General features: G+C 33.2%; 1 protein-coding gene across 1 annotated transcript in view; it reads right to left on the bottom strand.

Moving 5' to 3' along the window:
* Positions 1-12,959, bottom strand: part of LOC107681909 (chordin-like) — a 20,308-nt gene extending 7,349 nt beyond the window's left edge. Inside the window, exons 1-8 of the mRNA XM_016478280.1 lie at positions 12,830-12,959; positions 10,979-11,082; positions 8,433-8,559; positions 8,011-8,142; positions 6,496-6,598; positions 6,330-6,417; positions 2,469-2,609; positions 2,097-2,388 (exon numbers count right to left, since the gene is read on the bottom strand). Coding sequence (XP_016333766.1) covers positions 2,097-2,388; positions 2,469-2,609; positions 6,330-6,417; positions 6,496-6,598; positions 8,011-8,142; positions 8,433-8,559; positions 10,979-11,082; positions 12,830-12,959 — 1,117 coding nt within the window. The remainder of the gene's footprint in view (positions 1-2,096; positions 2,389-2,468; positions 2,610-6,329; positions 6,418-6,495; positions 6,599-8,010; positions 8,143-8,432; positions 8,560-10,978; positions 11,083-12,829) is intronic.
* Between the last annotated feature and the right edge of the window lie 264 nt (positions 12,960-13,223).

Below are 13,223 nucleotides of genomic sequence, written 5' to 3'. Positions count from 1 at the left end.
ATATTAAAAGACTAATTACTTTCACCCCAAATACTAATTAGTTGTAATTTTACATTTCTAAAAGTTGCCACTATCCTAGGTTTTGCCCATTTGTCAGAAATAATTTTTTACTCATTTAAAACACAATCAAATTTAATATGCTCTCTTATTCTTTTATATATTTTAACATGTACACGTCAGAATAAGCATGTTTGAATTTTTACATAAATGTTGTGTTACACTGAATAACAATGTAACATTATTTCAACCAAATTTTAGCATTTTATTCTCCAAAAACTTATTTGAAACCTTAAAAGTAGACATTTTACTTACATTTAATGTGCTTTCTATAGACATAAAATCACTTTTGTACATTTCTTTTGATGCGGACATCTTAACGTCTTTGACCCACATACATAAGATCTAAAATCAATAACTATTGATGCTTTTATTTATTTATCTATAATGATGTTCCATAAGCGCCACCTGCTGCATTTGCATTCAGCTCGCCCGCTGTTTTTGTTTCATGCAGATGTTATGTAACATAAATTCACAAAGCTAGTCAGCCCATTCTGCTTTTGCTTCAGATTTTGAAATAATGCATTCTAATTTATATATAAAGCATGTTTAAAACAAGAAAATACAATTAATTTAAATGAGATATATATTTTTAAAAGAAATAATAATACCATTCTAATATGAATGCATATTAATAAATTTACTAATATTTAAAATAATACATACAGTATATATGTAAAATATCTCAAATGTAAGCCATTTATTATTATTATTATTGTTGTTGTTGTTGTTGTTAATAAATGTAAGAGATATATTTATTAAATAAAACTAAACTAAAATGTAATACATTTTTATACATTTATTAATATATATATATATGTGAGCCTGGAGCACAAAAGCAGTGTTAAGTCGCTGGGGTATATTTGTAGCAATAGCCAACAATACATTGTATGGGTCACAATTATTGATTTCTCTTTTATGCCAAAAATCATTAGGATATTAAGTAAAGATCATGTTCCATGAAGATAGTTTGTAAATTTCCTACCGTAAATATATCTAAACTTAATTTTTGATTAGTAATATGCATTGCTAAGAACTTCATTTGGACAACTTTAAAGATGATTTTCTCAATATTTAGATTTTTTTGCACCCTCAGATTCCAGATTTTCAAATAGTTGTATCTCGGCCAAATATTGTCCTATCATAACAAACCATACATCAATGGAAAGATTATTTATTCCGCTTTCAGCTGATGTATAAATCTCAATTTAAAAAAATTGACCCTTATGACTGGTTTTGTGGTCCTGGGTCACATATATACTGAACATATAATATTATTTTTATAATAAATTTAAAAATATATATTATTATAAATACATTTATATGACTTTTTTTTCTAACAAATAGATTTTATTTAATTGTTTTCCATGTAAACGCTGTCTTTCTCACCGTTTCGGCGTGCGTCCAGTCCATTGTACGGCAGCATTCGTATCTGTCCGCGCAGTTCGCTCTCTTGCTGCTCTGCCGTGGCGATGTTAATGAACAGTTCATTCTGCAGCAGCATGTGAATGTGTCTGGCCTCGACGCGGCTGCAGCTTCCCAGCGCTCGCCCGCCGCCGCGCTCCTCCGCCGCGGAGAAATCCGCCGTGATGTCGTACAGCACGCTGCGTTTACTGCGCCGCCGCGGCTTCATCTCAATCGTCACACCGACCACCGCGCTGCTCAAACCCGCCACCAGAACCTGCTCGGGAACATCAGAGCACTCAACCGACGGACCTGACGAAGCCATCGAGAAATGAGGGAATAGAACGGAGCCGTTACCTGGTAGTCGAGCGAGCCGTTGTTGTCCTATCCTAACAAACCATACATCAATGGAAAGATTATTTATTCAGCTTTCAGCTGATGTATAAATCTCAATTTAAAAAAATTGACCCTTATGACTGGTTTTGTGGTCCTGGGTCACATATATACTGAACATATAATATTATTTTTATAATAAATTTAAAAATATATATTATTATAAATACATTTATATGACTTTTTTTTCTAACAAATAGATTTTATTTAATTGTTTTCCATGTAAACGCTGTCTTTCTCACCGTTTCGGCGTGCGTCCAGTCCATTGTACGGCAGCATTCGTATCTGTCCGCGCAGTTCGCTCTCTTGCTGCTCTGCCGTGGCGATGTTAATGAACAGTTCATTCTGCAGCAGCATGTGAATGTGTCTGGCCTCGACGCGGCTGCAGCTTCCCAGCGCTCGCCCGCCGCCGCGCTCCTCCGCCGCGGAGAAATCCGCCGTGATGTCGTACAGCACGCTGCGTTTACTGCGCCGCCGCGGCTTCATCTCAATCGTCACACCGACCACCGCGCTGCTCAAACCCGCCACCAGAACCTGCTCGGGAACATCAGAGCACTCAACCGACGGACCTGACGAAGCCATCGAGAAATGAGGGAATAGAACGGAGCCGTTACCTGGTAGTCGAGCGAGCCGTTGTGATGGAGAGTGAAGACGGCCGATCCGACGCCGCCGGTTTTCCCAGGAGTTAGAGCAGAACTGCTGGACATCACGCTCTGGAGAGCTGAAAGTGGAATAAATGTTACATAATCATTTTTCAAACAAGTCAGATTGATCAAATATAGTCAAATAGATCAGACAGCAAAAAGTCTTGAATGTACTGTAACAAAAAACTTAAAAAGAGGGTGGAAAACTAAATGTTGATTATTTTGGTACATGGAACCATGACTAACATTATATGTGAACTTATATTATATTTAGTGCTGTCAAACGATTAATCGTGATTAATCGCATCCAAAATACAAGTTTTTGTTCACATAATATGTGTATGTGTACTGTGCATATTTATTATGTATATATAAATACACACACATACAGTATATATTTTGAAAATATTTACATGCATTTATATTATATATGAATATATTTAATATATAAACCATATTTTCTGAAATATATACATGTATGTGTTTGTATTTATATATACAGTACATAATAAATATACACAGAACACACACACATTATGTAAACAAAATCTTTTATTTTGAATTTGATTCATCACGATTAATCGTTTGACAGAACTAATTATATTATATTATATATATATATATATATATATATATATATATATATTTACTTGTATTTACATCATTTCCGAAAATGTATTGAAATAAAACAATTTGATGTAAATATAGCAAAGTCTTAAAAGTACAGTAGCAAAAACTATTTTTGTAGTTAGAAAGAACGTGAAAAACAACATTTTGATTGTTTTCTTGCATAAAACTAACTGTGACTTACATTATACATTAACTTAGAAGTAAATCTTCCTGAATTTACATAATTTCCCATAAATAAGAAATAGCTTGATATAAATGTATTTTTTTGCTTGTAGTTTTTGTAGTTAGAAAGATGGTTAAGAAAACTACAGAACATGAAAGAGACATACATTTACATAATTTCACATAATCTTTTTTAGATAAAACCTACAATGTAAGTTTAGTCAAGTAGATCAGATACCAAAAAGTCTTAAAGATACAGTAACAAAAAAGTTAGAAAGATGGTGAAAAACTAACAGTGACTAACATTATGTGTTACCTTAGATGTCAATTTTCCTGAATACACTTAATTTTCCATAAAGACTATTTAAATAGCTTGACTTTTTTTTTGTTTTTGTAGTTAGAAATTTGGTTAAAAAACTAAAGTTTTATTGTTTTGGTGCATGAAACCTTGACTTACATTGTAGTTTAACTTATATCTACATTTCCTTGAATTTACAACATTTCCCAGAATGACTTTTGAAATAAAACAGTTTCTTGCAAATCATTTTTATTTTTTGTTATTTGTAGTTAATAAGAGTGTGAAAAACAACATTTTGATTATTTTGTTCAATACAATTAATTTAACTAACATTATATGTTAATTTAAATGTAAATTCCCCTGAATTTACATAATATCCCAGAATCACATTTGAATTAGCTTGATATATTTTTGTAGTTAATTGTAGCTTTTGGTAAATAGAAAGATGGTAAAAAACTAAAGATTTATTGATTTTTTGTGCATGAAACCTTGATTAACATTGTATGTTAACTTGTATCTACATTTCCTTGAATTTACAAAATTCCCAGAATGACTTTTGAAATAAAACAGCTTGTTGTAAATAACTATTTTATTGTTAGTTGTACTTAGAAAGAGCGTGAAAAACAACATTTTGATTACTTTGTTGCATAAAACCTTGACTAACATTATTTGTTAACTTATATTTAAATTTACATAATTCATAATAACATAAATTACATAAATGACTTTATTTTAAATAAAACAGTTTGATGCAAAAAAGTTTTTAATTTAATTAAAATTGTAGTTTTGTAGTTTAATTGTAGTTTTTTTTGTAGTTAAAAAGATGGTGCATGAAATTTTGACTAACATTATATGTTAACTTAGATGTCAAATTCCTTGAATTTACTTTTTTTTTAAATAAAGCTGTTTGATGTAAATGTTTTGGTTTTTTGTAGTTATTTGTAGTTTTTGTAGTTAGACATATAGTGGAAAAACTATATTTTTTTATATCTTGCATTACATTTGAACCTATTTATAAAGTAATAAAATTATAAATAATGATAATATGACCTTTTCAAATAACTTTTATCAGGGTATTTGTGACAGAAAACCTCTTTAAGTAACTTTTGCTTTAAGTAACTATTTGTGCATGTGACAGAAAGGGTGAGAGAACCAGGGAAAACTAAACCGAATGGAGAGTTTTGCGTGTGATTAGAGGTCCAGAGGGACTCAAACAATTACTGTCGCACCGCAGCCAGAGAAACACAATCAAACCCACATGAACTCATGCGGGGTCAAAGGTCATGGCTGGAGTGACGTCATCCCAGGAGACGAGGGAAATCAGCCGACGTGCAGGTAAATAGAGACCGTTTCGATGTAGAAGGAAAGAAAGGATGGCCGAGGAGTAAACAGAGAGCGAGAGCGGCGCAGGATCGTTTAGGTTTGAATTCTTCACACATAACGTCAAGCTGTTAACGGTGCAGCTGGAATCAGACAGCAGAAGCAGCACCAGCACTGTGTGTGTGTGTGTGTGTGTGTGTTGTGTGTGTGTGTGTGTGTGAGAGTGTGTGTGTGTGAGTGTGTGTGTGTTTCTCTTGTTTCACTTGACTAACATACGGAATAACCACGAAACCGATCCTACAGCATTTGACCTCTGACCTCTGGTGGCATTCCTGACCTCTTCACAATCGTCATTGTAATTATGAACGGGAAATCTCATTCTGGCACCAAAAATACCCGAGATGATTTATGCATGACACAAAGATGAAATATAACACGGTGTAAATCACGGGATAAAAACAGCCACAGCAGACAGACGGATGTAGTTACTGATCTAATGTGAGATCAACTGAAGCCTGCTGTCATTTAGTTCAGCTTTGAGCTCACTGTACGATAGTGTGCTACTAAAAGATGATTAAACTAGCCTATAAATTAAATCTTTAATATTTACAACAAAACTTCCTGTTAAAGTGTTGTTTTTGTCTTATTTAATTTTTGTAATATATAACAGTACAAATCAAGGTGATTTATGTATTAATGGGGTTATTTATAAGTTAGTGGTTGATGTTTCCTGTATTTTATTGATTGATTTATATTTTAATTATCAGTATTTTATCTTATATATCAAAAACAAATAAATAAATGTAAATAAATGTTGGCATTCTAAAATTATTATTATATATATATATATACGGAGCCCCTAAAGGGACATGGTGGTGGAAAAAAAATTCGGGTTGGGAGGAAATTTTTTTTGCGTTCCCTCGCAAAACCACTTTTCGGACAAACACTTCCTGTTTACTTTACAGCTTGTAAGTTAGTGGTTCATACAGCTCGTACGTTCATAATGGAGCGGTTCATAGAGTTTTATTTTAAACTTGGACTCAAGTTCAAATACAGTCAAAATATGGTACACAGTTTATTAATAAAATATAGCATATTATGCACAGGAAAGCAGACAAGCCCAGAATAGCTATATTAAAATATTTTCCATTTTCATTTTCATTTTAGTTAAATTTTGTTTTTGTTGTTTCTTAGTGTTTTTTTTACATGTTAAGAATTTTTATTAATGTTTGTTTTATTTTATTTTATTTTTATTAACTTTAATTTCTATTTCTTTATTTTTATTATTATTTTTAATTTAATTTATATTTAACTTTATATTATATTTACATTAACTTTTTTTGTTTTTTATTTATTTTCAGTTAACATTTAGTAACAAATTATTTTTTTTCTTCTGGTTTTAATTACCGATAATAACTCACCATATCTGTATCGGCCGGCGGGACTCTGAACTCCAACGCAGTGTTTCCATCGGAGTCCAGGAAGGTGATGAGGCTCGGCCGGTTCATCCTAAGAGACAAGCACAAGTGTAAAATGAGCGGCAGAGGATTGTGATGGCCCTCACATCTGCTCTGGTGTGAGTGTTACCTCTGGAACGTGATGGAGAAGGTCAGGCTCGTCCGAGTGAGAGTGAATCTGGCTCGAGCGACGCCGCTGGAGTCCCTCGCACCCGTGAGTACAGCCACAAAATCTGTTCAACAATAACTCAGGTTAATCATACTCGGACAATCATTTAACCCTCATAACGTATTCGGAAGAAATGCATAGAAATGTGTAAACAATGCATAGTTTTTAGCAAGCGATTGAAACTTTGCATATGCTTTAAGACCCTCAAAATACACATCCTTTATTTTTTTCGGATTTTTTATCATTATTTTTTAAGAGATGATAAACATTTCGTGCTCGGGTCATTTTTGACCCGCGTATGTATGGAGCACCATTTGGTGTCAAAAATACTTTTGTAAAAATATCTATGAAATTATATTAGTGTCTTCATATCTCTCACACTTTTGGGACTGAATTTTGTTGATAAACATGAATGTGTACGTCAACTGATGAACCTGCAGCATTAAAAATTCATCTGAAAGTAAAGATTTATGCAGGTAAAATAAGTTTATTAAGTTTGTTTGTTTATGTTGTTTTGTTAGAAAAAAATATGTAGGTTTCATGAATTTGGACCAGTTTTTAAACAATCATGAGTTATACATTCAAAGAATTGAATTAAATTCCATTCATTCCAATTGGGTTAACACCGATAATTCTCAGGTTATATGTTTGTATAAATTTCATACAATGATATATTCATATAGAATTTCTCACCAATATTGACAAAAATATATATAAATTTTGCATCATAGTTTGTTCAGTTTGGTTCATGAGTAATTTGAGATTTCTCAATTTTGTAATTAATAAAAAATGGGTAAATGCAGTTATAGCGCGGTTACATTCAAAACTTTGAAATTGTCTCTGAAGCTATATTAGTGTCAAAACTTTTGTAAAAATATATCTGGCCTTTTCTTCATATCTCACACACTTTTGGGACTGAATTTTGTTGATAAACATTAATATATATATATGTCTACTGACAAACTACTGCAGCATCAAAAATCACTTTTGCAAAGTAAATGTTTATGCAAGTAAAACAGATTCATTTTGTTAAAAAAAAAGATTCAGAGTTATAATTATGTTGTTTTGTTAGAAATAAATATGTAGATTTAATAAATTTGGACTGTTTTTGAGCACTTGTCGTGAGATATAAGTTCAAAGGGATTTAATTAAATTCCATTCATTCCAACTGGGTTAACACCGATAATTCTCAGGTTATATGTTTGTATAAATTTCATACAATGATATATTCATATGAAATTTCTCACCAATATTGACAAAAATATATATACATTTTGCATCATAGTTTGTTCAGTGTGGTTCATGAGTAATTTGACATTTCTCAATTTATTAATTCATAAAAAAGGGTAAATGCAAAAATAACATGGTAACTTTTTTTAGCTGCTGATCAGATTCAGTACGGCTTCAGTTTGAAAATATGAAGTTATGACTGTTTTATAAGATTTTGATTTTGAATGCATTGTGAGGGAGTCTCACCGGTGGCGCTGTCTCGGTTGCTGTTCTCTTCAGAGCTGATGTAGGATCTGTCGTTGTAGGACTTGTGAAGGTCGTCGTCTTTCTCCTGGAAGAACTCAAACAGAGACTCCGCCTCCTTTCTCCCCGAGTCGCCTGTAACCACGGAAACCAAGATGCATGATGTCAGAAAGATCGTAGAACGCACAATAGAGCCAATGTTCTACACGGACCGGCATCCATAAACATGAGTGCAATTACACCGAAGCAGACCATCAATCCACACTCGCTGCCATTTATCACTCCGTTTGTCTGCGCTGGCCAAAACCTTCCGTCATTCCCTCACACGCACTTTTTCCCGTATAACAGTGTGACGGCATTCCAAAAACACTAGACTGTGTTTCCATTTGTTCACCGTTTGCAGAAACACACTTCATGTGTGTTACCTTTTGGGCATGTTTTGCAGCAGTGTCCTGGAAGCAAGACCGGATCGTCACAGGTCGGATCGGGACAGTCCTGTTTCATATTCCTGCAGCTCACCTTCCCAAACACCTTCCCTCGCCGGCTCCTCTGCTGCTCGGAGAGAGAGAGAAACGTAATAATAAGCAGGAAAATGTTAAGTGCAACGATTATGAAATGAATTTGATTCAGCTTTAAGCAGCTCTACAGAAGACAACAGAGTCATTATTCGGCTCAGTTCAATTCAGTGTTGATTCAGTTTAGTTCTACAAGTGTCAATGTTGCATTCTATATGGCAAAAAAAAAAAACATAAAAAATGTATTAAAATATTACGTTTATATATAAAGTTTCAAAATCATATTTAAAAAAAAAAAAAAATTAAAAATAATTATTTAAAATGACACAATTTTAATGTTGCATCCCATGTGGCACAATTCTTTTTTTATTCAAAATATACAAAAATATGTTAAAATATAAAATTATCAAATTTGTATAAAATGATAAACAGTTTAAAAATTATAATTTAAAATAATATACAATTTAAAATGAATGTTGCATCTCATATGACAAATATATTTCAAAATATACAAAAAATATAAAAATATAAAATTCGTATAGAATAAAAGTAATATTTAAAAAATAATAGTAAAAATAATTATTTAAAATAATATACAATTTTAAATTAATGTTGCATCCCATGTGACAAAAAATTACATTTTTCTAAACATATAAAAGATATGTTAAAATATTAAATTTATATAAAATCATATCAAAACATTATTTTTTTTTTTACATATATTTAAAATGTTTCAAAGGATATAAAATACCAATATATATTTTTTTAAATAGTTTTTTTTTATGATAAAATATCATTAGAATTTTTAAAGTATTTAAACATATATTTTGCATGTTTAAATAAAAACAAAATACATTCACATTTGAAGAAAAACTATTTTTTTGTCTAGAACAACACCACACTCTCAGTGTTGAAAGCTTCCTCAGTTATGAAATGCAGTGTGTGTTTGAGGTCTTACCGGCTCGCAGTGACACATAACGCAGTGCATCACACCGAACGGCTCTCCGAGATCTGGATGCCACGTGTGTAGTATCTTGCGTTGTAGGACTTGTGAAGGTCGTCGTCTTTCTCCTGGAAGAACTCAAACAGAGACTCCGCCTCCTTTCTCCCCGAGTCGCCTGTAACCACGGAAACCAAGATGCATGATGTCAGAAAGATCGTAGAACGCACAATAGAGCCAATGTTCTACACGGACCGGCATCCATAAACATGAGTGCAATTACACCGAAGCAGACCATCAATCCACACTCGCTGCCATTTATCACTCCGTTTGTCTGCGCTGGCCAAAACCTTCCGTCATTCCCTCACACGCACTTTTTCCCGTATAACAGTGTGACGGCATTCCAAAAACACTAGACTGTGTTTCCATTTGTTCACCGTTTGCAGAAACACACTTCATGTGTGTTACCTTTTGGGCATGTTTTGCAGCAGTGTCCTGGAAGCAAGACCGGATCGTCACAGGTCGGATCGGGACAGTCCTGTTTCATATTCCTGCAGCTCACCTTCCCAAACGCCCTCCCTCGCCGGCTCCTCTGCTTCTCGGAGAGAGAGAGAAACGTAATAATAAGCAGGAAAATGTTAAGTGCAACGATTATGAAATGAATTTGATTCAGCTTTAAGCAGCTCTACAGAAGACAACAGAGTCATTATTCGGCTCAGTTCAATTCAGTGTTGATTCAGTTTAGTTCTACAAGTGTCAATGTTGCATTCTATATGGCAAAAAAAAAAAACATAAAAAATGTATTAAAATATTACGTTTATATATAAAGTTTCAAAATCATATTTAAAAAAAAAAAAAAATTAAAAATAATTATTTAAAATGACACAATTTTAATGTTGCATCCCATGTGGCACAATTCTTTTTTTATTCAAAATATACAAAAATATGTTAAAATATAAAATTATCAAATTTGTATAAAATGATAAACAGTTTAAAAATTATAATTTAAAATAATATACAATTTAAAATGAATGTTGCATCTCATATGACAAATATATTTCAAAATATACAAAAAATATAAAAATATAAAATTCGTATAGAATAAAAGTAATATTTAAAAAATAATAGTAAAAATAATTATTTAAAATAATATACAATTTTAAATTAATGTTGCATCCCATGTGACAAAAAATTACATTTTTCTAAACATATAAAAGATATGTTAAAATATTAAATTTATATAAAATCATATCAAAACATTATTTTTTTTTTTACATATATTTAAAATGTTTCAAAGGATATAAAATACCAATATATATTTTTTTAAATAGTTTTTTTTTATGATAAAATATCATTAGAATTTTTAAAGTATTTAAACATATATTTTGCATGTTTAAATAAAAACAAAATACATTCACATTTGAAGAAAAACTATTTTTTTGTCTAGAACAACACCACACTCTCAGTGTTGAAAGCTTCCTCAGTTATGAAATGCAGTGTGTGTTTGAGGTCTTACCGGCTCGCAGTGACACATAACGCAGTGCATCACACCGAACGGCTCTCCGAGATCTGGATGCCACGTGTCTTCCAGCGAATAAAAGCGGCCACCGAAGGAGCAACCTGATTGAGACAATAAACAAGAGCAGCATGAGGAGACCTCCAGACATTTACTGAGAATGTGTACAAATCAGCTTCAAACCTTCAAGAACTGCAACTAAAACGAGATCACATTCAGCGCTGGTAACCAAAACATCTCCTCAGCTTTGTTTTGAAGAGAGAATGAGAGATTCGAGTCAATTTGGCCGTGTATTGCATCTGGAATGAGGTCGGCCTCCCTTTATAAAGCGAGACTATTAAACAATTTATTGTTAAGCTAAACACTTTCAAAGACACGCACGTAAACTGTCATAAACGGAGGTAAATCATAATAAATGCCATTGCCATTGCATCAAAGTCTCTGTGGTAAGTCATAGTGTTTATCTGGTTCTTAGGAGATTCTTATGTTGGCTAAAACATCAGATGCATTGATGGTTTTCTAGGTTTTTGGCTCTAATTGCAACTTAAAACCAGAAATAAAGCTTCTGATTGGAATCCAAATGGCTTTATTGCTTGTTATACGATATCGTTCTTTAAAATAGCATTTAAGGAGCTGAAGAACCAATGATGGTTCACCAAAAACTTAATTAGCCTCCAAAGGACAATATAGCAAATCATGAACTCTTTACAGCCAAAAACTTTCTTGAAAAGAACCTTTAAAACTGTGTTCTTCTTTAGAGATCAAAATACGGTTATATTATGTTGGTTCTGTCCAAAACATCTCTATTAACAGATGATTAAAGTGTTTTTGGTGTCTATGTTCTTTAAAACACCAGATGCTTTTGGCTCTAAATGCAACCTAATTATGATCAAAAGAAGAGTTTTTCCTTCATATGCACTCATTAGAACAAAAAAAAAATAAAGGTTCTGATTGGAATCCAGTTGGGTTTTATTGCATCTGGTGCTTTAAAGAGTTGAAGAACCAATAATGAAAGCCTCCAAAGAACCATAGCAACTCAACAGTTACTGTATATTGCTCTTTGGAGATTAAAATACTGTTGTGTTATGTCGGTTCTATCCAAAACATCTCTATTAATGGATTATTAAAGCTCTTCAGATCACTGTTTCGGTATCTATCTTCTTTAAAACACCAGATGCATTGATTCGTTTTCTACAAAACTAGAAAATGAAGTTATTTGTGGAGGCTTTTGGTTCTAAATGCAACCAAAACCTGCTTGCTCTTATCAAAAGAAGAGTTTTCCCCTCCATATGCATTCATTAGAATCAAAAATAAAGGTTCTTGTTGGAATCCAATCGGGTTTTGTTGCATCTGGTGCTTTAAAGAGCTAATAATGAAACATTAAAGCATTGAAACAGATGCATTGATGGTTATCTAGAACTAGAAAATGAAGTTATTTGTGGAGGCTTTTGGCTCTAAATGCAACCTTTTTTTTTTTTTTAAAGCAAAACCTTCTCACTCTGATCAAAACAAGAGTTTTCCTTCATATTTGGAATCAAAAATAAAGTTTCTTGTTGGAATCCAATCGGGTTTTATTGCATCTGGTGCTGTAAAGTGTTGAAGAACCAATAATGAAACATCAAAACACACTTAAGCTTCCAAAGAACCAGATAGCAACTCAAAAACGGTTCTGGATAAAGACCACTTTGGGTCAAATATGGACTAAAAATGTAATGTACAAATTTATTCCAGTCCATATTTGACCCAAAGTTGGGTTGAAACAACCCATCATTTTTTAGAGTGTGTATAAGCTTCTTCAGTTGAGTTATATCGCTCTTCGGAGGTTAAAATGCTGTTGGTTGTATCTCTTACCGGACAAGCCTTTCGACATCATGGGTTCCGTCTCTGGCTGGATGGGTAACGCGGGGGTCTTGAGTCTCGAACCCAGAGCCGATGCGATGCAGGCGCAGCCCAGAAACCACAGCACTCGCGGCGCCTCCATCCCTCAGAAACCAAATAAATACAGTTCTCCCGATGTAACTATTAACTCAGTTCATGTGAGTCGTCCTGCATGCGCACGGTGTCTTACACGGAGTCGTGTCGGCGCGGCTCCCGGTTTTATCCGGTGTTCGTGAGGAGGGGCGGAGGGGGCGGATCCTCAGAGCCCCAAAAGCGTTTAATACACACCCACCAACACTTGTGAATGATCTCAATCACTTACACGCTTCAGCGCTCGTTGATTCTCTGGCTGGCGTCTTTTCCGCTC

The sequence above is a fragment of the Sinocyclocheilus anshuiensis genome, unplaced genomic scaffold (assembly GCF_001515605.1).
Source record: "Sinocyclocheilus anshuiensis isolate Anshui unplaced genomic scaffold, SAMN03320099.WGS_v1.1 scaffold1390, whole genome shotgun sequence".
Lineage (NCBI taxonomy): Eukaryota > Metazoa > Chordata > Actinopteri > Cypriniformes > Cyprinidae > Sinocyclocheilus > Sinocyclocheilus anshuiensis.
This window is presented reverse-complemented; position numbering and strand designations above follow the sequence as displayed.